Source organism: Gekko japonicus, unplaced genomic scaffold, assembly GCF_001447785.1.
Source record: "Gekko japonicus isolate JY-2015 unplaced genomic scaffold, Gekko_japonicus_V1.1 scaffold833, whole genome shotgun sequence".
In the NCBI taxonomy this organism is placed as follows: Eukaryota; Metazoa; Chordata; class Lepidosauria; order Squamata; family Gekkonidae; genus Gekko; species Gekko japonicus.
Window position 1 is genome coordinate 658,331 of NW_015164694.1, and position 26,686 is coordinate 685,016.

Here is a 26,686-nt window from a genome sequence, read left to right on the forward strand (position 1 = left end):
GACGGGGTGGGGGAGAAACGGGGGGGTGGGGGAGATTTTACCCTGGGAAGGGTAAAAAAGGGCCCTGGACTCTCTTTCCCGCCGCTGCATGTGGCCGGGAGAGGGATCGAGGGGGGGGGGAGGAAGGCAAGGCCGGGGAAGGCAAGGCCCGGCTACTTACCCTCCTGCTTCGTCCTCGTTCTCCAACGGAATGAGGATCGAAGCAGAGGGCGGGCTGAAGAAGGGGGCGGGGCTTCACCACGTGACTGCCCCGCCCCCTAGAGGTTCTCTACCGGAGCGCCGTACCTGAGCGCTCCCCCCCGACGAGAGCCCTGGCTGCATTGCCAGATCAAACCTTGCAGAATCTCTGGTCAGAAGACACATCTTCTCTGGCCAATTAACTTCTGCTACACACTGGCCACAAGTCATTACCCCCCAAGCAAGCAAAACCCACTAGTCACATTGTGGCCTCCCAAATGCTTCATATATCTCTCTGAATACACACACAATTTTGTAGTCTCGGGAAAGCAGCAAAAACAGGAGGCTTAGAAAGTCCTTAGTGAGCACTCATTCTGTTCACTGTGGTCTGTGTTCAACTTCATTGATCTTAAATTATACCGGGTTCTGGTAACAATTAAATGACACATGAAATCGATATGCATGCCAAAGATAAAAACTCCACTGCTTAAAATGAGATGATGGATTATACTATAGTATGCTATTGAACTGGGTTATATGGAGAGCTTCCTTTGAAGACTGTCTGGAGGAGAACTGCCTACTCTCATATCAACCTACCTCTCAGTTAAGATCAGTACCTTGATTGAGCCCTGCTCTTTGTGATGTCACCTTCTGGAGTGTGGTGAGTGAATACTAAAGCCAGAACTTTTTCAGTGGTGGCACCTAAGTTATTGGCCACTTCTACATTGTCATTTTTGTCACTCATTTGTCCCTATTGCTTCAGGGCTCCCCCCCCCCAGGCGTTTTGCTCTCTCTAGTAGTCCCGTGGGAGGGGGACACAAAGCAATAGGGACAAATGAGTGACAAAAAAAGACAGTGTGGAAGTGGCCATTGTAAATACTCTTCCCCCACAAAAGTTTGCCAAATGAAAAGTTTTTTATTTGTCTAAGCATTTCCTAGTAAACTACAAAAGGTCCTCCCTGAAATTCTTTTTTTCCACAGAAGCTATTTTACACTACTATTTCCCCTACTTTGTAGCCTATTATATTGGATGCCTTTTCAGTTGCTCTTTTACAGTTTGATTTAATTTTTAATTCATTATATTGTTTTAACTAATTTTAAAAACATTTCTGTAACCTGCTTCAAGAATAATATATTAAGTAGCAGCTAATACATGGCCCAAACAAGACAACAAGTGACAATTGATTCAAATTGCAGCAGACAGATTGAAACTGGAGCCAAGATCATGGATCATATTATGCCAGTCATATTGACTGTTCTAGACACAATTTGGAATATTGGCTTAACTTCTAAAACCCTGAATGGTCTGGGCCCAGGATGCTTAAAAGACTGCTTACTTCCAAATGAATCTCTCCATGTGTTATAGTCTTCATAGACCTTTCTCCATGTATTCCCCTATTGGAATTTTAGTGAGTGGTCACATGGGAAAAGTCTTCTGAATGCTAAAATTATGCGACCCCATCCCCAATAAATACATTCTACTCCATCCCTGGAGGTATACAGATGCACTCAAAACCATATTCTTTAGGAAAATTACCTTATAAGCTCTACCAGTCAATGGAATAATTTTAATGAAATAATGTTCCATTGTATTATTGACATTGCTATGAAGTATGAAAATGTAATGACAACAAATACAGTTTTGCAGTTTAACCTTGAAAATATGAGCTTCGACTCTTGCTTGGATTTATTGGGAAGGCACATAACATAGATGGAGTAGATCATGTTTGAGTAATACACTCCAAAACTTTAGGCACTATGAAAAATGTAGGTAATTGAAATAATCAAAACCCTAGATTTTGTTTGCATATGTCAACACATAGCTTTGGGGTTTTTTATTTTTAAAAGAAATTAGGTCATTTAAACAGTGACAGCTACCTATTAGGAGAACAATTTTAGTTCAATTGTGACAGAATTAAGGCAGCATTTCTACTTACCACCTGTAGTTTTTCACAATGTTATGAAGAGGGCATGCAGATATTTGGTGTGCCCCTAATTGGCTATAGGAACACACAGTCATGATCCCAAGAAGCTATTAGTAAACCTGGCTTAGGAAATGCTTCAAACAGGAACTCTTCCCTTGTGCTATTTAAAATAATGTTGTTCCCTGCATATGCTCTTTCCAGAGCTCTATGTCCCTACATTTTATGGGCTCTTTAGCAACTCCACATATGGACATCAGGAGACATACATTTCTTGTTTAAGCGTATGATGTTTACAGCACTCAACAAGTAAAAGTACCTTATACCCAGTCAGTAGGGCTGCCAAGTGGGGGCGGGTGCCGGGTAAACCCCCGCTTTGGAGGCCCGATTTCCACCACCGCGGAATCGGGCCCCGGGGGAACTCTGCCCCCCGAAGCGCAGCGTGGCTGCATCACCAGAGGTGACGCAACCACGTCAATCACGTTGGGGGCGTGGCCCGGATCGTCAACCACATTCTACTTCAAATTATGGCGAATCTGATTTGGATCATCTCTAAGTGGTCAACCACTGGGACATTAGTAGGAAAAAGTCCCATCCCAAACCTACTCATTTTAAATTAGCAAGAATCTGTTAGCAAGTTCTCCCTCCAAATTATAAGGAACATGTTTCTTCTTTCCAGGAGGTGTGATGAGCCCTGCAGATTAATTCTGAAGCACAGTGTGAAATAAGGAAAAAGATAAACTTAAGCAGAACCCAATGAGTAACAGAAAAGTGATGGAATATGAAATTTCGCCTAGGCCCACCTCTGATGGACACTGTTGTATTGTAAAATAACTTTTCTATGTGTCTTTTAGGAGCATACCTGGCAACTATGCCCAGAGAATGCATTGGGTGGGCAGGTGGGAGATCTTGATGCCATGTGAAATTATTGTTATACTACTTCACTTTTAGACTTACGTGTCTTATCCATACAGAAGAATTCAGTGCAGCTCATGGATATAAAACATGGCTTGATATGCTTTCATTAGTGGAATTTGTTAGTGGAATTAACCAGATGATGCATGTGGTTCAAATGCAGTCTTGATATACATGAGAAACTTCATGTTTAGAAGGCAGCTCTGAGGGATCAATATGCACCAGCAAAAGAAATCGTGAAAATATGGTAATCAATGATTGGGCTAAATTCCTTAATGTTTAGGGCTGCCATGAATACTGGTCATATGATTAAAACTAAACAAAGGAAGTCAAAGTGGCTTTCAGGGATTCATGCATACATTTCATGATGTCAGTGGGACTTAAATATAAATGGTGGCAGGCTTGTTCCAGAAATCATTTAAGATTATGGAGTTAACAGATCCCATTTAAAATACATCTTGCATGCTTCATGCAATTATCTGAAACATCAGTCTTCTCCCAGTGTCATAATAATATGATTGTGTTTGTGTTGATGGATTTTAAATGCTATCTTGAGAAAACTGGTATCACATTTGCAGCAGCTTATCAAATCAGAGGCTTGCACTCAGCCTGTGATAATGACATATTTTACTAATTAGCCTGCAAGGAATGAAAATGAAAAAACTTAGCACTACCAAAGTTATTAACGGTGAAATGAAATTTGTTTGAAATAAAAATCACACATTTTTTTCTATATCTAAAATATCCCAAGTCCAACTTATGACTAATATCAAAATGCCACTGATTTTAGCAACAGGACTCAAATTTCACTGGTATAATCCTAAATAGAAAGCCTGTATTATTACCATCCAAAGACTGGTTATGAAAAGTGAATTTGAACATCAGAACTGGAAAGTCCATAGTCAGCCATTTTACTGAAATTCAAATTAGATGATGTTTTGGAGTCAAGTTACACAAACTCTGGATCTACATTTTACATTTAAAATATAAGTCCTGTATGACTGTGATCATGCTTGATTACTCATCTACCAAACATTGATATTCCAAGTCAGGATCCCAAATGTCGTGCTATATTCCAACAAGTTCACTGTAGTGCAACAGTGCTGTTTGCAGCTCACTTCTGAGCCAGCTCAAAACCAAGCACTGTAGCACTATTGCATTACAGTGCTCATACTGTTTCACGTATTACAAGCTACTCTGCTGCTATTTTGTAGTACTGCAGGCTGTTCAAGGGGTGGTTGTACAGCAAGGCCTATACAGAAGCAATATAGCATCAGCAGTCATTCTATGCTATGTTCAAGACTGAGCATTTAAATACCAAAGAGTTATGTGGTCAGGGAATTTCTATGTCACTGTTCTGTGTTCTGTGTGCATGTGTGCGTGTATTTGTTCATTATGATTATTTATAATTTATTCTCTGTTTTTTAGTATTGTAAGCCTTTTTATATACCCCTGGGTGAAAAAGTGTAGTATAAATATTTTAACTGAGTAAAATTACAAATAAATAAAATAAGAAATAAACGTAGAGAGCCAAAACCTTCCATATTCATAATATGTTTATATTTTCTTTCCCTGAAAATCCCAAAAGTACTTTAAAAAGGACTCAGAGTAAAATCTTGGGTTTTGCCTTGAAACGGTGTTCATTTAACTGTAATATAGGGGAGGTGATTTTTATTTTACTATTCTTCTGTAGTTATCAATAGATGTGCTTCTTAACTGGTTCTGCTGAGATCTGCTATATTTTTCTGTTGGGTAAGCTTAGGAAAGTGATTTGTTTCCTTCACTGTATGCCCATTCAGAACTTAATACAGTCTGTGCATGATTTCAGCTCCAGGACGGAGTTAAGGTTCAAATGAAGAAATAATAAATAAAAGCTATATATTATTATATGCCAAGGGTAAGGCTATACTTCACTTTTTATTATAATAAAAATATATCTTTTCTCAGTATGTAGGTATTATATTTGTTTCATGGTATCTTTCTTTTTTGTGATACCTATTGTTATACGTATTGATGAAGTTTTATTGTGTTTTAAAGTAATATATTTTATTAAAAACAAAAACAGAAGCTATGAAAGTCCTCACATTAAAAGAATGATTTATGTTGATATGACACACAGAAGGCCCTCTTCTTAATGTTGTTTTTACTCTCTTTTTACTTCAGGCACCAAAGTATCTAAGGTTAATACTGAGCAGTATCTTAAACTAATTTTGGTATATCTCTGTAAAAGTACAAAGAACCTGGATCGATCCATCTAGAAAAGGAAACTATATATTTCACTTCTAAGAAAAGCAGTAGGGGTGTGCATTCAGGTATACTTTGTCTCTAAATATGTCTGAAAAAGACCTTATTAGTATTTTCTGGATATGTTTGGGTTTCCCAAATATATCCGGGATTTTTCGGAATACTGAAGAAATGGGTCCTGAAAAAATGCAGAAATATTCATGATTAACTGGGAATATCGAGAGGTGGTATTTGCAGACTCCTAGGACTGCCTCTCATTTCTGTGTCTGTCAGGGCTTGGTATCGGCTTGCCAGGAGGCTTTAGATAAGATTCTGTCAGTTTCAAGTGTTTTGAGTCTTTTTTTAAAAGTTCATTCTTTGCTAGAGTTGGTTTGTATCATGTTACTGGATATTGGGGGGGAGGATTCTTGCATTTTAAATTGAGATTCTCACATTTTACATAGTTTGAGATTCTTGGGTTTTCTATAGTTTAAGATTCTCAGGGTTTACTTTGGTTGGGCTTAGAAATAGCTTGCAATAACATTGGGGGATTTTTTTTCAGGTTTTACATTTTGTGTGGGTGCTTTTCCCTCCCTAGGAAACAATAGAGGATGTCTGGAGGCACCTTATTCAATTGACTTGAATTTTGGTGGTTATTTAATGGACAGGCACCAGCAGCTTCCCTACAATTTTGGTGCTAGTACCTTTAAAAACAACTCCCCAGCCCTCAAGAAAGAACTGTAAAATATCGGAACCCTTTCAAAAAAACCTGGATTCAAATTTTGTTGTTCAGTCGCACAGTCGAGTCCAACTCTTCGCGACCCCATGGACAAGATCCCGCCAGGCCCTCCTGTCTTCCGCCGTCCTCTGAAGTTTGCTCAGTTTTATGTTTGTTGCATCTATGGCACTGTCTAACCATCTCATCCTTTGTCGTCCCCGTCTTCTTTGACCTTCAATCTTTCCCAGCATCAGGGTCTTCTCCAGTGAGTGCTCCCTTCTCATTTGGTGGCCAAAGTATTTGAGCTTCAGTTTCATTATCTGGCCTTCCAGGGAACAGTCAGGGTTGATTTCTTTTAAGATTGACTGATTTGATCTTCTTGCAGTCCAAGGGACTCTCAAGAGTCTTCCCCAGCACCATAGTTCAAAATAATCTATTCTTCGGTGCTCGGCCTTCCTTATAGTCCAACTCTCGCAGCTATACATGACTACTGGGAATACCATTGCTTTGACCACCCGGGAACAATATCATGCTGCTTAGGATTCAAATACCCTGCTGATATTTGGAACCCAGGAACAATATTTTTCAGCTCCAGTATATCAAGATCTGAAAAATATCTCTTTTTTAGGCTGCACACTCCTTAAAAGCAGAATAAGAACACACTAGACAAGACTAACAGATAAAGAGATATATTAGAGAGGCAGACTAGCTGTGTAGTGATTTGAACCCAGGTTTCCTAGATCCCAATCCGTATACTACATTGCCTTTCTAATTATTAAAAAAATTCCAAATATAAAAAATAGGAAGTATCTACATTGGTGTGATTGACCAAAAAAGTGTGATGTTAAAGAATTAATACCAACCTGCTGTTAAATGGGCAGCATGAACAAGGATTCTAACCCCAGGTTTTAAGTCAAACTGGATGGAGTTTTGGTTCAGTTTCTGGACTAATATTTCTGAAATCTGGGGAGAAAAGAAGATAATCCAGTTATTAAAAATGGATACAAGAGTTACCTCAAAGAGCAAGAACAATATTACACCTAGCCTCGGCTTGTCTTCAACAGTGAATGGGCATTGCTGTATGTTTCAGAGAAAAGCACAAGAAGAAGTCTTAGTGTGGTTATGATGATTGCATTGTTTGCTTTTGTATTCAAGCCATACATTTTTGGGGAGGGGGGCAGCATACCATGAAGAAAGTTAATTAGCAGTTGATCAATATCCTCAGTAACAGCCTCTAGTCATACACCAACCATATATAATAAATGGCCAGTTACCTTAAAGTTAAATACTCTGAGCACTGAAGGTACCTATTGTCCCCCTGAGGTATAAACAAAACTAGTGATTGTTTTCCCAATGCTGTTTGCAGCAAAAGGTTTATATCACAAGCTGAACAACCAGCAAACTGTGCCTTTATTGTTATAGAATTGCTATATATACCACCTATGCAATGATACATATAGAGCTAAAACCAATCCACATCACTCTTTTTTCTCACCAACAGTTGACTTGAGGGCAATCATCCTGTGGAACCTATTCTTGTTAATGAGTTCATCATATGATGTAATTGTGTCATGTAATTTTCAAAGGTTAATGAGAAATCATTGAGTAAAAAAGACATTCCCATCTTTTTAGGTCATTTCCAATCTTTCTAATTTTGTTGATTTACTTTGTAATGATGCTCAGATGGGAATCAATGTTCTGAATTTCACTTTTTCCCAGTGTGAAAGATTTATCAATATCTTTTTAGAATCTTCATTAAACTATTTTTTGCTCCTGCATTTTATATTGGCCACTGATTGCTCAGAACATTATTCCTCAATACTAAGGATGAAATCATTTATACGCCAAAAATTGCACTAATGTGAAGAGAAGCAAACCCTTCTAATCACCATACTATTTTAAAATGCACATTTCATATGATGACATTGAGTCTACCATCTCTGGAAAGAGCCTGCTATTTTCTCTCCCACCTGAAAATATGAGGTTTTTGTTATTTCTTTCTTCAACTGATTCTCTTTTTCTAGATGAGCTACACTCAGCTCCATAAAGAGAAATAACAGCATACATAAAGAAGGAAGGAAAAGCAGACCCAGTCACTAGCTACAAATCTACTTTTAAAAAATGAAAGAGAGGAGATGAGATTTTGAAAGATGATGGAACCTACAGCAGCTTGCACATTTTTTTTTAACTTTCACACTTCCCTAGGGCAGCCACCAGCTTCAGGAAAACCTGAAGTATCAGATAGCTTATACATGAGTATTGAAAGGACCAAGGAGCAATGGAAAGCCGTACTACCAGGCATAATCCATCTTGTACATTTTTATTCCCTCTTCCTCTTTTTATCTTCACTACAGCCTTGAAAAGCCAGTTATGCTGAAAAGGGGGGATTTGAGTCCAGGTCTTTCAGATCCTAAAATAATCATCTGACACTGCATCATACTGGCCTGTAAGGACCCACCCCTCCTTCCCCTTGAATAGTAGGGTCCCCCTCTTATTTTGGACTTAGTTGTTTTAATAGGCACTCTCTTTTACAGCCTAAGTGCCAGGGGATCTGAAACTTGGAGAGTCTCATAAAAACTCCTGGGTACAACCATGACATTGGGAAATCCCAGGAAAGAAGAGAAAGGGTATGCTGGAATTATAAACTGATCAAGTGCCATCTCCCCAGGCTCAGTGGCATATCGTTCTCAATAACAAAAGAATTGTCAACACTGGAGATACCACCTAATATCCTGACTTCTCCCAGAGGTGCCTGTCTACCCCAAGGAAGTTGCTAATTCCTTAACCAACTTCCCAGTTCCCCTTTTTCCTTTTTTTACTCAATCAAGACTTAAACCATTAATTTGCCTTCCATCCTGTTTCAGGAGTGATCTTGACTCACTCAAAACTTTTGTGTCTATGCAGATCGGGTTAACTTCAACCTAATTAAATCACCCAGGCTCTTTGTGCCCATGCAAATTTGGCTCACAATAGCCTAATCAAGGTATTTCCCCGCTTTTACCCACCAAAGTCTGACAGCAGTTAACTTTAAACCAGCCAATGAGATTCAAACCTTTAATCCTCAGATCCCTGATCCAGATCTCTGCAAGTCAGAACCCTGGTTTCCTTCTGAGAACCTCTGTAACACTCTGCACGCTCCCCTCCCCCCCTTTCCTCCTCACTGTGATCCTTGGACTTCAGCTGCATTTGTCCCTGGACCTCTTCGGACCTCAAGCCCAGGATTTAAGGTTGTATGTCCCTTCCTTAAAACTTCCCACATACCATTGAACTTACTGGTACTTACATCTGAGCAGCCATGCCTAGGGTTGTGTTGAAACAATACCATTACAGAGTAAAAGGGCAGAGTCTATAAAAAGATCCTGGTAGAAGGGGAAGAGAGACAGCAAGAGTCTGATATTTAGGGAAAACAGGCAAAATTTGAGGTGAGATAAGTAGGGAAAGGAAGAATGCTTAGCTTTGCAGCAATTAGCCCCCCCCCCGCACCCTTGGATAGTTCAAAAGCCAGCTTACAAAGAGTTTTTTGTTTTGTTATTTGTCTTGTTATTCTTGCTTCTCTGGTGGAGGGGAGGAAATTCATGCTTTTGTCTGTGTGGGTGTAAATGCACCAGCACTGAGTAAACAAAACACACCAAGGAGTGAAGGGGTAGTTAATTGCCTGGGTAGGCACAGCCAGGTTCCCTGCTCCCTGTCATCCTACTTGATTTTCTGAACAGAAAGCAACAAATAGCAAAAAGGAGGCAGGCAGGACAGCAGAAGAGCAATGGATGCAGTCACCCCAGTCTATTCTCCCTGACTGATTGATTGATGGATTTCATTAGACTTATATCCTGCCCTCCCCACATTGTAAGCTCAGGGCGGGTATCGCTATAGATATATCTGCAATTGATGCAGATTTACAAATTAAAACATATTACAACAATCAAATTAAAATCCATAAAATAATTAGCCCTAATTACTAAAATCATCAGCATTTAAAACAACGTGCCTCCAAGATCTGTGGTCATGGGGGGGGGGGGATCAGAATGAATGTCCACTAATCAGAATGGATACTGAAATTACTCTGCATAGGATTGCATTGCAAGTGATCTTTTCTAGGGCTGCTAACTGCCAGAGTGTCTCCATTTTCCCCAGTGAACTGTGCAGGTGGAGATTGCTAAAATAAAGTGCTCCACAGAGCACTCTGGCCTTTGCATCAGCCAATGCACCCGCAAGACACAAGCTGGTGTTTCCTTTCTTTTCCCATCCTCTAGAAAAGGAAGCTCAGAGTGCTGGTGGCTGGAAGGACAGGCAGCCGCTGAGAGGATAACATGCTCCTCTGTAATCTTCTTCATCAAGGGCCAGATGTGAATGAGAGGACTGAGGGAATCCCTCCCCCCACAGCTGAGAGGAGGTCACTCTAAGCTGGAGGTGACTAATGCAAATTATGTACCTTCCAGCGGCTGCCCTTACAGGATAGAAGATGAAATGTCTTTAGAGCCATTTTTACTTGCTGTCTTCATCTCTTTGAAGGAGGAAGGGCAGCAGCATGAATGGCAAGCCAGAGATAGTTGCCTATGTTCTTCAGCCTCCTGCATGCAGGTCTCTCGGGGATGGGCTGCACTTGCTGCAGCCTCCTCTCTCCACTGTGTGAGAGAGTAATCTGCCGGCTTGCCATGGGCCCAAGCCTTCACCCCTTGCTGCCGCTAGATAGTGGAGCCTTCAGGGCAGAAGTTGTTGCCACCAACAGAGGCAACAATGCTGAGGGATGGCTGATTCCCACCCCAACAGTCCACAGTACAGCTGCCAGGCCAGCCATTACAGCTACGCCTGGAGGGCCTGATGGCATGGTGACAAGGGATGAAGGTTACATGGGCTGGGTGATCATTGAGCTCCAGGGCAGGAGGAGAGTCCTAGGCCTTGCCTCAACCCCTCCTCTGGCTTTTGTACAGCCAACAGCCATGCAGCTCCCAGCCACCAGCAAGAAACCATGGCACCTGGCTGACTACATGGTGATCTGGGCCCCCCAAGCATGATGCTGGGGGTAGCTGCTCCAGTTGCCATGTGACTAAAGCCCCCCTGATTCTAGTTTACCTATTTTACAGATGAGAAAGCCTGGGGTGGGAAATGTCTGTTTCGAAGGACAATCAGTGAGACTGTAGCAGATAACTCAAAATCCATAAATATTAAATAACTCAAGGAAGAGAGCTAAGCCACAGATGTCAGAATCCATAGAAAAAATTCAAACCCATGAAAAGCAGCTAATTCAAATAGATATCGTAACTGCAAAAGAATAATTGAATCTATGCCAGAGAACTAAAAACCTGCACAGACCAGATCACTCAAGAAAGTAAGGAAGCTGAACTTTGTCAATGCTCAATTTTGATTCAGAAAGTGAGTTGTTGACATGGGCTTTCCCTGTCCAGGATGAAACTACAGTAATCTTTTTTCCCAGCTACACTAACACTGTCTGATAGAATGATTACAATTAAAATTGACCCCCCCCTTTTGCAACAATTGCCCATAAATGGCATAACAGAATAAAAAAAACAATTGAACTGGCAGTGCCAACTACAAAAACAGGTGGAAAAGTTCACAACAATACACATAGACAAAATTAATCAAATATAAGAGAAATAATACTAAGGTCTTTTAAATATAATATACATGCATACCCATCAGACCTTCTCTTTCCATCTGTCTTCTTCATACAATCTCTCTCAACTTCATATATTTCCTTTTTCTTACACACACTTGGGATGTTGATACTCCCCCACCCCCAAAACTCAACTGTTGATGCTTCTGGTATGGGTGTCTGGAGCTGATGGCTGAGGAAGGATTAAAACCAACAGGTTGGCCTTGACATCATCCCCAGTGTGGTTCATTCACTCCAACTTTGAAGCTTCCTTTCCTGTTTTTCCAAGCCACCTTTTGCTGCGCAATGCACAAAAACAAAGCAAAAACCAATAGGAAACCCAGCAGGGAAAAGAAAAGTGGTTTTTGTTCTGCTAATGCAGTAACAGCATAGGGGAAGACTCTCCAAATCCATGCTGGTTGTTTGGCCCGTTGGAAATAACCCTACATCCTGTTGCTAGGACTTTTCTGCTTGTGTGCCTGAACCAGGCAAAACCACTGCTATGCTGGGGATGGTAGTCGAAGTATTAATAGTTCTTGTTGATGGACTTCCAGGTAAGTGGCGCGGCGCCACAGGCAATTCTTGGGATGCTCCTGAGTATCCCCGACCCTTCTTGCTTCTAGAGAGTCCCCCAGGTCTTCGTGGCTACTGAGGGCTCTGCCTGGTCTCCCGGACAGAGACTGGGTTGCAGGAGACTCGATCGGCCACCTTGCAACAATGGCGGTTGGCGGCGAGAGACCATTTTGTCTCGATGCTGGAACAAGAAGAGGAGCAAAACATGGCTGCCATGTTTTTGTTACAGCTGTGACCACCCATTTTAAAAGACTTTCAGAGTTACAATATAACATAACCAAAGCAACGAGGATTGGAGTAAAAGCACAAAACAGGGAAGAGTTGCCTTTAAATAATCCCCCGGGAATATCTCCTACTTTGAGAAGAAAGTGGCTGAGAAAAGACCGGGAGTGAAAACTGTTTGAAGGATAAGATGGGGGTAAGAAAAAAACTTTACTTGTCAGAGTTACTAGCTGTCAGAGGGAAGGCGGTGGCGAGCCTAAACGGCATGATGGAGAGTGGAGACATAGAAAATAAGAGGATGATGAATAAAAACAATTGGTTAATGAACTGTTTGAAGGAAAACTAGGCAGGAAATCAAATACATAATGGTTTTTAGTATAGAAACTCATAGGCTAAGAAGTATGATATCAAGAAATAGAAAAATGGAAGTAGAAAAATAACTTCTAAAAGATAATATTCAGGGAATAAATATTGTTTTTGGCATGTATGGTATTTGTCATATGATGATGGGAAAGTGCACAATATTTTGTAAATTGATAACTTTTCTCTGTGTCAAATTAAAGAGTCTCTTCTGTTATATTTGTAAACGGAGGAAAGGATCCAGTACATTATATTCGTATAATGAAGAGGTTACTGAACAATAGATAGAAGCATAAGAATTACCTACTGAAAATAAGTAGGATGATATAAAGGGGTTGGTAACATATAAGATTTATGGCTTAGTGAATAAGATATAGGGAAGCTCAAAAGTAAAGAGGTAAAACCAACTTTCCGGTGTAATGGGACACAGCTGTTAGAAGACGAGTAACTGCTTAAAGAGAATAATTAGAAAAGTAAATACTGTTCAAGTATCAATTTATTCAAATAGAGATTAACTGGGAAGACTACAAAATAAATACTATGTTGGATTCATTAATAGGGTTGTAACTTTGATAAAGTATAAAAATAATGGTTATAATAACTTAACAGTCTGGACATATGTGCTAATATAATATTTTTGGAAGGAATTGGTTATGTTATGATAGTTTATCATGTTTTGGAAAATATTGTTGTATTTTCTCTTTATGTTTGAAAACCAATAAAAAGAATTATTAAAAAAATAGTTCTTGTTGGTGGCATTCTGTATACCAAGATATCATTTCTAGCTAAGGTTAAGATGCTGCAGAGGTAGTAATGGTAGAAATCGGTGATTGTGCCACTTAGCTAGCTACCAAGGCGACATAAACAGTGAAAGGGAGATGCCCAAGGTGGATATAAAGAAAAAAAAATCCTATAACCAACAACAAAGGAGTATGAACACAGTCCCAAAGCAATTCCTCCTAATCAACCCCCACTGAAACGATTGGGAGTGGTACCTGTACCACATTTATTTCAATGGCACATGCAGGACTGCATTCACACAAATCTGTAAAATAAAGGAGATTTCAAACCACATACTCAAGAAGGTAAAGATATATTTTAATGTTGCAATCTAGTTTTATTTTCACTAATTTATCCCTGTACTTAAGGTGGCTAACAAGAGTATCATTTACACACACACACACACACACGGGAACCCCCCCCCCCCAGCTCATACTTATGTCAGCTGTTTTAACAGTGTGGCAGTAGATTGTTTTTTTTGCATCTGAGATCAAGCAAACTATATTAAAGATAAGACTTCTCAGCATTGCAAAACACCTAATTTAGAGTCGTCAAGAGTCTCCCCTGTGAAAATAATTAGCTCTCTGAATTAGTTTAGGTCCTTCACAGAGCTTCATTGACTTTATCTGCTTCATTTGCAGAATTAGACACAATGTGCAAAAAAATGTTTTTGTAATAGAAGCCATTCTTTGCTTATCATTCTCTCATCAATGGACATATAATGAATAATAATAACAAATAAGAGAGAAGGGGGATTTAATTTACAAAGAGAACAAAACAAAATTAATTTGGCTTCTAATGTAGTTTTGCCTGAATATGGGTTGACTTTTTCTCAAAACGTGCACCAGTGACCTTAATTAGACATAAAGATCTCCCCACAGCCTCACATAGATACCTCACCCCACATGTTGAAAATGTGTGCCAAGTTCCAAAGAACTGTACAAATAGCTTTGCATACCTAGTGTAGTATAGGACTTGCATTTCTAAAGGTCAAACTACAAATGATGGAGGTGAGATTAGAATGCATGATGTTTGCTATTTAAAAACTCTGGGGGCAAAGAAGTGCAGATTTGGGTGAGGAGAAAAGGAGGGCTGACTCTTCCAAGTTGTTTTCCCAGACAGAGAACAATAAAAGCAGGGAACCATATTGATCTATCTAGTACTGCATACTATGATAGGTGACAGTTCTCTAGGCTCTCAGGCAGAGCAAGGGATTTCCCAACAACTGCTGCCTGAGATACTATAACTGGAAAAATGCAGGACATTGAACCTGGAACTTTCTGCATGAAAAGCATGTGTTACACCACTGAGCCACAATCCAAATATATTGCATAGAGCTTCCTCACAAGTTCACATAATAGATAGATCTGAAGTGTTCCTGGCTTTTATCTGGATGGCCCAGGCTAGCAGGATCTCATCAGATCTTGGCAGCTACGCAGTGAGTCAGCACTGGTAAGGACTTGGATGGAAGATCACCAAGGAAGTCCAGGGTTGCTATGCAGAAGCAGGCAATAGCAAACCACTTCTGAATATCTCTTGCCTTGAAAACCCTGTGTGGGTCACCACAAGTCAGCTGTGACTTGACGGCTTTTTTCACCACCACCACAGTGTTTCTCTTGCATAAGACGTTGCACAAACTCTTGGGCAACAGTAGGAATACTGTTGGATCAAGTTGGACTTCTGTCATGCAACACCCCAGTACAAGCCAAAGAACAGCAAGTGAGAGATAGTGCATGTAGAAGGATCCTTTGGTTCTCCCCCCTTCCAAAATCAAGATTAACGAACACTAACTAAAATTATATTCACATACTTTTCAGTTTATGAATACAGGGCTGGATCCAGACTGATCTTTCCTTAGGTGCAAGGACTTATGTCCACACAGCTCTATTTCCTCACCTCTCCCCACCCATGGCAGACCAAAAGAGAACATAAGAATATAAGAGAAATTAAGAGATACCAATATTGGATCAGGCCAATGGCCCAACACTCTGTCACACAGTGGCCAAAAATGCCAGATGCCATCAGGAGGTTCATCAGTGGGGCCAGGATACTAGAAGCTCTCCCACTGTTGCCCCCCCCAAGCACCAAGAATACAGAGCACCACTTGTCCCAGAGTTCCTATCTATACCTTATGGCTAATAGCCACTGATGGATCTCTGCTCCATATCTATATACTAATACTGAACTGGCCCCGTGCGTGCAGATATCTAAATCCGCGCTCCGGGGCCACCTGGGGGGCAGGGAGAGGTTTGTGCACACGTGGGGCGGTCCCCACGTGTGCACAAAAATTGAAAAACCCCCAAAAATATCGGTGGGATATTTAAATCCCCCCAAAACTGACAGAGCGTTTCCTGTGCATGCGCAGGAAACGCTCTGCTGCCAGCGTCGCCGCCGCCACCTCGGAGCCGGCCGGACCGAGGGTGGCCAAGGGCGGCCGAGGGGGGGGAACAGCCGGCCTCGCCGCCGGCCTCGCTTGGGAGGGGGGAAGCAGCCAGCCTTGCCGCCGCCGCCTTGGAGCCAGCCAGCCAGCCGGGGCGAGGGCGGGGGGAGCAGCCGGCCTCGCCACCGAGGGGGGGGGAACAGCCGGGCTCACCGCCGCCTCAAAGCCAGCCAGCCGGCCGGGGCAAGGGCGGGTGGGGGGGAAGCAGCCGGCCTCGCCACCGTCGCCTCAGAGCCAGCCGGCCGGGGTGGGGGAGCAGCCGGCCTCGCTTGGGAGGGGGGAGCAGCCAGGCTCGCCGCCGCCACCTCGGAACCAGCCAGCCGTCCGGGGCGAGGGCGGGCGGCCGCGAGTCCCGGGCGGCTGCAAGCCACTGGCCCTCGCTTGGGGGGGGAAGGAGCGGGGGTGGTGGAGGACACGGAGGAACCGGCAGGATGGAGGACGGGAGAGCTTACCTGCTCCTGCTGGTTTCTCCTCCGTCAGCTCAGTTTGACGTTCCTCCGCCCCCCCCCGCGAGTTTCGCGGGTCTTCTTTCTTGTGTTTATCTAATTCCCTCTTGAAGCCATCCATGCTTGTAGACACCACCTCCTGTGGCAGTGAATTCCATGTGTTAATCACTTTTTGGGTGAAGAAGTACTTCCTTTTATCTGTTCTAACCCGACTGCTCAGCAATTTCATGGAGTGCCCACGAGTTCTTGTATTGTGAGAAAGGGAGAAAAGTACCTCTTTCTCTACCTGTTCTTTCCCATGCATAATCTTGTAAACCTCAATCATGTCACCCCTCAGTCATCTTTTCTCCAAGCTAAAGAGCCCTAAGCGCTTTAACCTTTCCTCATAGGGAAAGTGTTCCAACCCTTTTATCATTCGAGTTGCCCTTTTCTGCACTTTTTCCAAAGCTATAATATCCCTTTTAAGGTGTGGTGACCAGAACGGCACACAGTGCCCACGAGTCTAGTCTAGATTCAAGCCACAATATAGCTATGTAAATGGGGCTTGCACTACAAGTTTCCAGTGGCGTATGTCAACTTAAAATAATTCGGCAAAACAATTAATTCCAATGTTTTAAAGGAAAGTTGATTGCACAGATTTCAAGAGGGTAGACGTAATTGCAAATTAAATAATATCATATCAACAGTTGATTTATATATATTTTTATCCACACAAGGATTGCCAATCCTACCCAGGCATATGTTTACATGGGCAAATCTAAACTGTGAAACTGGTTCCAGTATCTTGTTTCTTAAGACAACATCCAGTGAAACTTGAACAAGGTAAAATAAAACTGAAGTCAAGAGGCATAGTTAAGACTAATGACATTTATTCCAGCATAAACTTTCATTAATCAAAGCTTACTTTTGTGACTCAGAACAAGACAGCCATTTTAAGCATTTTAATTGAGAGTCAAAACAGGAAACAGAAAGAAAAAAAACATAAAGGAAAAGTGCATAGCAGGGGAACCACATCAGCCTTGCCATTTTCTCACCCATGGCAGGCAAACCCTTGTCCTTGTTCTCCAATCCCCAGCCCCCGATGATTTGGGGAGCAGAAGAAAAATGAGGGAGGATAACATTGATGCTGACACTCTAGGAAGAATTTGCCCAGTATCTATTAACTTTGCCACAGAGTGGGGAAATTCTTAGAGCATCACAAAGGATGTGATGTCACATCCTCTAAAACTCCATCTTCCCTAGGTACCACCCCTCAAAATGTCCCAGCCGCACAGCTCATAAATAATGGAATGTTCTATTGTATATTGTGCTGCTTCATACTTAAGCATGCCTTCAAATTGAATTGTTTTATTATTTGTTGTAATTCTATGGAAAAATGGTGGATTAGACATTTAAAAAAAAATAAAAATAGTATATCGCAAAATGTAGTCTAGAAATTCTAAGAGTGATAAAGATATACCGTAGTTTATATCATTCCTAAAATCCTAAAACTTCATCCCTCATTGGAATATGAAATGTGCATACATGTGATACAGTCAGCATTTGGTTTCAATACAAAATTTCATTTCATTCCAGTGTTTTCACTCAGTATAATAAATGTAAGAATGCAGTAGGTGTGAAGGATTTTGAATTCATTTTCTGTGCAGGTGTATGTTTGTGTTCACACATGTATAATACTTCCCCTAGTGGCTCACTGAAAACAGCTTGTCCTGTGTGTCAAAAGACTGCAACTATGGATGCAGGAGAGGGAGATATATTTAATGCATGCTTAATTAATGTTTAAATTAATGCATACTGCTGTATTTAAATATTAAGATATAATAACATTACCCTTGAACATTGTACAAGTCCCATATATGCTTCTATGCCACTTTGTAGCTTCGTCACATTTCTTCCAGTCTACTTTGCATCTCTCTCTCTTTCTCACACTCACACACACACAAACGCAGAAAAAGAGACAGAGAGAGAGGGAGAGCCAGCTAACCAAAAGTCTAGAACTTAGCCTCCTTCCTTTGAATAGGTGACATGTGCATTTTAAAAGTGTTAAATAAAAGGAATGATAAATAGTGCTGTGTTGGAGAAATTAAATCCCTCTTCCAAGTCTCACAATCAAGTACAAGCGTCTTGTAAGATGGTCGAGGCATAAATGCTGAAGATGTCTCTTATGAAAAACAAACAGGAAATAAACCCATTGGCATCTCAACTCTTCACAAACCTTATTCTAACAGCCATCCATCTTAGTATTTATAAGCCTTGTACAGCTTTCAGCTGCCCTGTTCATAAGAGGAGTTGTTCACTGCTCTCCTCCCCAGTGCTCCCTGACACTCTCACATAGTTCAGACATTATCACTGTCATTTTATAAGCTTCAGGAACTACATCACTGGAACACATCAGCACATTAATTTAGAGGCAACAGACAGGGTGGTAGATAGCAGTGAGATATGCTTGGGAGATGGTGGGAGAGTTTAGTTATCTGTACCATCCAAGACAGCAAACTGTCCATCTAATGCATAACAATCTGATGATGAGAAAGTATGGCTTTGTTCTGAAGACTATATGGGTGCAACCTGAGAACCAGTGTAGTGTATCAGTTAGAGTGCTGGGCTATGACTGGGAGGAACTAGGTTAAAATCCAGTGAACCACAGTGTGTGGTGTGAATGCCTGTCTGCCAGGCTGAAGTCAGGAGTTTGCGCTTAGTACAATGACCCTCCCAGGAAACAAGATTGTACCCTTGAAGTCAAGGTTGTCTTCTTGAAGAAGCTGCAAAGAAACTTGCCCGAAGCACCCCACTCTCATGGTGACGGAACCTCTGGGCTGCATCTTGCTCAGGGATGACAGCCAGTGTGGTGTATGGTTAGTGTGTCAGATTAGGATCCAGGAGTCCCAAGTTTGAATCCATGCTCTGCCATGGAAGCTTGCTGAGTGACCTTGAGCCAGTCACACATTCTCAACCTAACCTATCTTAGTGGAGAAGAGGAGAATAACATGAGCCACTTATGTAAGCCACTTTGGGTCTCCCATCACGGAGAAAGGGGAGGTATAAACTAATAAAGTAAATATGTAATATACCCTTCTGCTACCCCCTTAATTCCAGAAATGAATTTTCAGATATTTTTAACTGGTTTAATACCCTATTCTAGGTCTTCAGAAAACAAAGACATCAGCTAGACCTAAGAGGTCTTACTTAGAAGTTTTAACACTCCCTCTCAGAAAGGAATAGACAGGATCCAGACCACCTGTGTATGGCTCTTCATATCCATTTCAGATAGACTGTTCCCAGTACTCTCCTGGTCATTTACTGGCTAAAGTTCAAGAATGTGCCCTGCTCCCCTTAGCCCTGAGTTGTTTTGGATCCTAATAAGAATGCCCTAGATAGAAAACAAGATTCAAAGCAGTTAGTGAGGAACTTTCCCTTTTATTGGAAGCTTCCCTCAACCAGAGTATTAGCAAAGTGTATAGTGGACTCTAGCCTTTAACAGATGTTACATAGGGAGGTTTTCAACTAGAGATGGGCACAAATTGGTTCATGATGTAAAGTTCATCAAGAATTTTGGTCAGTTCATGTTTTATGAAGTGATTTCATGAAAGGGCTCCTGGCATGAACATTCCACGAACTTTGGTGCAATGCGGTTCATGGCAGTTTTTTAATGGCTACATTTCCAGGCACACTGTTGTCACTCAATTAAACTGTTTACAAAACTCCAAGGCAGCATAGGAGAGGAACCTCAAAGCAACAAGGTGGTCAGAATTCACCAGGCTTGGACTGTCCCCCCCCCATGTCTCAGGTTTCTATTGGCCTCCTGGCTGCTCATCAGTTTCAAGAGGGTCCCCCTCCCTTTGATGGCTTGGGTTCCCTTCCCATTTCCTTGCACAGAGCTTGTAAAATCCCCCCCCCCCCGGGAGTGTGATTTTGTGCTAGACATCAGTCCTATTGAGCTGGCATTGCATCTCTTTGATTGCACTGGTACTGCTGGGCATTCTGTACACTGCACTGTTTCTGCTGGGCTTGCAAAAATGCCCCCCACACCTTCAATTTCTTCTGCAGAGATTCTTTGTCTGTACCTTAGTCCTGTTGGGTTTGTGCTGCCACAGTGGCACTGGTTCTTCTGGGCTTGAAAAAATGTCTCGACCCATTCAGTTTTTAGTCTTTTGCTTGCATTGCAACAGTGGCACTGGATAGGAATGCCAATTGACTTGCATGGGCTCCTTTGAAATATATTGCAGCACAAATAACAGGTCCCAGAATGGAATAACAGGTCCAAGAGTAGAAATACAGTCCCCAGAAATAGAACTAGTGCTCTGGGACTGGAATGACAGGCCCTCAAGTGGAATGACAGCCCTTGGGAGTAGCAAAAGTGTTCTGAGAGTGGAATGACAGCCCCTGGGATAGTAGTTTCCAGGTTCCTACCAGGAATCACACCATCAACTTCTTTCCATGGCGACCGAAGTACTTGTACAGGAACTACTCTGCTTTGGTACCTTTTGTTATTAGCCACTAAAGATACCAGCAGATGGTCAGCCTGCCTAGAGGAGTCCTACCAGGGCAACTTCACACCAGAAGTCTTCATGCCGTTCTGTTGCAGCAGCAGACAATGGTATCATGCAGTTTGCCTACCAGCCACCATCAGCCTGCCAACATATTTCATATGCAAAGTGTGTGCACTAGAGATAATAATAAACTAGTTTTGTTCAACAGTTAATACTGTATGGGTAAATTTCCATTCAAGAATCCTCTTGCAATTGCCAAGGTGAATGGTGGGTAGGAGTGTGTGTTGAGAGGTGGAGAGCAGGGGTGTCAAGGGGAAGGCCGAAAGCAGAGGGAGAACTGTTCACCTGTGCCTGAGATACTAGCAAGCCAGTGGCAGTCAGTGCACTTGGCATGATGGGCAAATAGCTTGATGGGCTACAGAGAGATCAGATATTGAAATCTTCATATATGAAAGAACATATCACCTAGAGCAGGTGTCCCCAGTGTGGTGCCTGTGGGTGCCATGGTGCACACCGACACTTTTCCTGGCACCCACAAAGTGTTTTTAGGAAATGGGTGGGGATAGATGGGACTTTTGCCCAAGAGGACTTCTGATTGGCTGTGCAAATTTTTTAAATTTCCTTTAGAAGCAGCTGTCACCACACCTCAAGGATCTTCACTGCATGACTGAAGGTATGCTCTGGTCATCCTTTTCTGGATGGCTCTGGAACTGGAAGGGGGACAAGGACAAGATTTATGCTTGTCAATAGAGGACATGGCTGACACCAATATCATGACTCTGCAAGAAAACAGAGTAGCAAAGATGACAGGCAGGACCAGAATTTTGGTGGAGCTGATGGGGGATGAAATATACTGGGTTCAGATGCATAGAGTGATTAGCTCATGTTTATTAAGTAGTTTCAGCTCCAAAACTAAGACAAATTAGCAGGGTCAGAGCCCTGCTTATATTCATGAAACACACCACACCCAACACACACCCCACATCCCACGATAGGCTATTTACAGAGTATTGTTTACCAATTGGCTACTACTAGGATCCGGAACTCTCTATTGGTTCATTTTAGGATCCAAGCCTTCTATTGTGATGTGCTCCAAGCTACGCTATTTCACATGTTTGCTGGTGAACCCTTTCGCAGGTACGGTTCCAACGCGATACATAACGGAAATAACTGCACACCTTAAAAAAACACTAATTAAAATGTAAGGGATTTCAATCCACACTACGGTTTGTGATTACAGTTACAGAGCATTAATTCTAATCCTGGGAGCCATCGTTCCACTCTGGTGGCTGTCATTCCAGTCCCAGAACATTTCTGCTCCTCCCGGAAGCTATCATTCCATTCTGGGGGCTGCCATTCCAGTCCCAGAACACTTCAGCTCCTATCAGGGGCTGTCATTCCACTTTGGGGCTGTCATTTCAGTCCCAGGACACTTCTGATACTGATACTCTCAGAGGCTGTCATTTCACTCTGGGGTCTGTTATTCTACCCCCCAGAACACTGCTGCTACCAGGGGCTGCCATTCCACTTGGGAGGGGGGCTGTCATTCCAATCCCAGAGCACTAATTCTTTTTCTGGGGACTGTCTTGCATTCCCAAAGCAGTTTATCTGAGTCCAGAGATTTTAATTGAAAATCCACTTTACATTTTCATTACAAATATTTTGTGCTGTAATTAGGCATGTGCATTCAGATTTTCCTGTGTCAAAAATATACCCAGGAAATACCTTATCATATTTTGGGGGTGTATTTTAGCATCCCAAAAGAATCCAGGATTTTTCAGGAAAACTGAAGGCTGGAGAAAACAGCTGAGAGGTGGCGAGACTGCTCCCCACCTCTCAGCTGTTTCTCCCCCGCTTCTTTTGTGTAAAGGGACTGCTGAAGAGATCAGGGGAAAACCACTGATAGGCAGGGAGCAGTCTCCCCGCCTATCAGCTCTTTCCCCCAATCTTCCCACTCAACTGTGTTTTGCAGCTTTGATGCTCCTAGGTTGTTTTTTTTTTTCCATCTTGGGTTTATTGGACTGGGAAAAAAAATCAGGATTTCTGAAAAATCCAGATCTAAATACTTTTCTACTTTTGGATTTGTTTTGTTTGTTTGTTTGTTTTGGAAATCCCAAAATATTTTTGTGGTCCAATAGACCCGAACTGGGGGGGGAAAGAGAGAGAAAAATTGCAAACTCCTAGCTTTAATGTTCTTCAGTGGAGCCCATGCAAGTCAATTGACCTTCCTGGCTCCCATTATCTCCAATGGGCCTTCAAACCTCTCCCATTGTTTCCAATAGACAATCCTGTTACTCCTTTTAGTACATCCCTGTGCTGGGCACTAGTATATTAAACTGGCTCTGCTGGGCTTGCAACCGTCCCTTGCTTGGAGTGTGATTCTGTGCTAGACATCAGTCCTGTTGAGCTGTCATTGCATCTCTTTCATCACACTGGTTCTTCTGGGCATGCTGTTCATTGCACTGTTTCTGCTGGGCTTGGAAAAATGTCCCCCATCTTCAGTTTTTACTGGTTTGACCTTAGTTCTGTTGGGTTTGCAGTGCCATAGTGGCACTGGTTCTGCTTGGCACATTGCACTGGTTCTGTTAGGCTTGCAAAAATGCCCCCTCCCTTCAGTTTCTACTGCAGAAATTTTGGGGGACTTTGATTCTGTTCTGCTGGGCTTCTACTGGCCTTGCTTTTTTTTGTGGTTGCTGTTTTTTCCTACATTGGAAACAATGGAAGATGGGGCATTTTCTTTGGGGGGCAGTAACTCAGAACCCATATATCCAATCCTCACCAAACCTGGAGGGCAGGGAAAGGAGAGTCAGCCAGAGATCTGATGTACGTTTGCTCTCTTTAGCATGCCAGGGGGCTGTTCTATACACTCCTGAACCTGTTTCTCATTTTCCCAGAAAGCACTTTTGTGGGGGCACCTTCTTTGGGGGAGGTGTAACTCTGCCCTTGTAAGTCCAATCCTCACCAAACTTGGAAGGCAGATAGGGGAGAGGCAGCCAGAGATTCCCTACAAGTTTGATGTCATGATCTGGTTTTTTTCATCCTTAAATGTTTGTGGTACACGAATCAGGCACACCATGAACTACAAACTGCACCATATTTTCCTGGTTCATGCCCATCCCTATTTTCAATCATGTGTCCCAGAGAGAATGTGATATCCATAATCCTCTCAAAACACATTTTATCTGAATAGGGCACTGTGTGTATAGCTGAAAATACTTGTGGTATCCAATTCACACAAAATGGCAACATGTATATTGGGAAGATCATGGATAGTGCACCTTTCTGGTACATGTGAATGGATATCACCAAACATGATGTCTGAAAAAGGCTTCAGCTGTATATAGCTGTGTTTCTTGTGCTGTGGTAAAATCAAGCACTATAGGATGGGCAGGTAGGTAGCACCAGAGGGGAGAGGCAGGTAGGCAGCATGCTGGGTGAATCTGGATAGAGTAAGCAAAGCAATGCAATGTTAGAGATTAGGCTGCCTTCCTCAGCTAGGCACATAACCATAGAGAGACATGATGAAAAGGGACCCAGGTGCCTTCTAAAACAGCTAGGTGGCATACCTCTTATAGGCCTCCCTCTAATTTTGGCATCATTTTAACACATTTCACATCCAGGCATTAATTCAAACGGCTAAACAGTGTTGATTTTGGGCATCAGCTGACAGTTTCAGTCTTGAGGGTGGCGGAAATGACCTTTTTCTAATATGTAAACGATCCTGGAAGTTGCCTCATCAGGATAAAATGTCATTCCATTCCTATATGAAAAATCTCACATGGACTACAGCAGGAACAAAATCACTAGTGGCATTCTAATGCCTATATTGATCCTTTGAATGCTGAAACCCCCAATCTCAGAAAACTGAACAATGAGACTGATTTAAAGAGATTCTCTAGTCCTTTGGGTTCAATATGATGCAAGAGCATTGTGTGTAAAGTGGAAACTGATGCCCCACAACCTTACAGGAAATAATTGGAATCAGTTGAGAGAAGCTAGACCTCCATAGGAAAAAACAAAACAAAACAGAATGTAACTGTTATGCTTCAGCAAGTAAGAAGCTACTAGTATGTCATTCTGATGCCTGGTTTAACAAAAGTGTGCTATTAAGAACATAAGAACATAAGAACATAAGAGACGCCAATGTTGGATCAGGCCAAAGGCCCATCCAGTCCAACACTCTGTCACACAGTGGCCAGAAGTACCAGTGCCATCAGGAGGTCCAGCAGTGGGGCCAGGACATTAGAAGCCCTCCCACTGTTGACCCCCCCCCCCAAGCACCAAGAAGACAGAGCATCACTTGCCCCAGAGCCCCTAGCTATACCTTGTGGCTAATAGCCACTGATGGACCTCTGCTCCATATGCTTATCTAATTCCCTTTTGAAGCCGTCCATGCTTGTAGCACCCACCACTTCCTGTGGCAGTGAATTTCATGTGTTAATCACTCTTTGGGTGAAGAAGTACTTCCTTTTATCCGTTCTAACCCGACCGCTCTGCAGTTTCATGGAGTGCCCACGAGTTCTTGTATTGTGAGAAAGGGAGAAAAGTACCTCTTTCTTTACCTGCTCTTTCCCATGCATAATCTTATAAACCTCGATCATGTCACCCCTCAGTCGTCTTTTCTCCAAGCTAAAGAGCCCTAAGCGCTTTAACCTTTCCTCATAGGGAAAGTGTTCCAACCCTTTTATCATTCGAGTTGCCCTTTTCTGCACTTTTTCCAAAGCTATAATATCCTTTTTAAGGATATTATGTTGCATGGCAACCACTAAGATACCCTTCCACAAACATCAGCAGGGCTGTCAGCCTCTTACAGGTTATTAATACTTGATTGTTGTAGATTTTTATTAATCCATTAATAGTGGGGTTGTCAGTTCAAGAATATTTTGTTGACAAACACTCTGATTTTAAGTGCTTAATCAATTTATTAATTAGTTAAATGTATATACATTCATATATCACAAAAAAATTCAGGACTGCCTGGTTCTGTTATGCAGCATTTTAGCAGTGAGAGGCATGGCATTATTTTGTTCTCATAATTCTGGAACAGACTACAGAAGCAAGAATGGCTTCTGCAATTTACAGATACCCTGTTGGGTCAGAGATCTTTGGGGAAACAAACTCCATTGCCTTGCAGCCAAACAGACTATCTGAAATAATGAACGGTATATATTTTTACCTACTACTCAGGCTGGTGAACTTCAGGTATGCCATGTGGAAACTGAAGATCTCTTTTCTTGTGAAGAGGAAGTAAAAAGAAGGCCCCTTTGCTGATCAAAAGGCAATTGGCATGTGAGATGGGGGCTTTTGCCATAGAATTTGGGTGGATTCCCAGAGAAGTGTGATGTCATTGCTGTGTTTCCCCAGAAGTGAAGTCATGCCATTAGCTGGTGGCCATTTTAAAAAATAAATTCTTCTACTGCTATTCAGAGCAGTGGCAAGAAACATCAGCTGGGGGCAGGGGATCCCTAACAGGGGTTGCTTTGAAATTTATTGTCTTGAAATGAATGGTCTGCAGATTGTGACTCTTTTCTAAAATCTGCAGTTTAATAAACCTCATGCTCCATTTCTGGTGTATCTGTAGGTCACAAGGAAGTTATCCATGGTATAAATGTCATTAGAATGCTTTTGATTGCACTTAGAAATAGATAAAAGATTTTTTTAAAAAACCAAAATTGTGGCAACAGTTTGGATAGGAAAAATAGGAGGACACCTGTACCTAGTGTTCACCACCAGATAAGTGTAAAGAAGAAAAAATGCTGCATTGACCCCATGAAATGACTATTGGAGACGGGTAAAATGGGTTGGACCA

The 26,686-nt window shown here is 42.0% G+C and overlaps 1 protein-coding gene across 1 annotated transcript in view; it reads right to left on the reverse strand.

The window, feature by feature from the left end:
- The window catches only part of SORCS1 (sortilin-related VPS10 domain containing receptor 1), a 119,659-nt gene that overhangs the window by 3,241 nt on the left and 89,732 nt on the right, over positions 1–26,686 (reverse strand). The window contains exon 15 of the mRNA XM_015409447.1: positions 6,819–6,918. Coding sequence (XP_015264933.1) covers positions 6,819–6,918 — 100 coding nt within the window. The remainder of the gene's footprint in view (positions 1–6,818; positions 6,919–26,686) is intronic.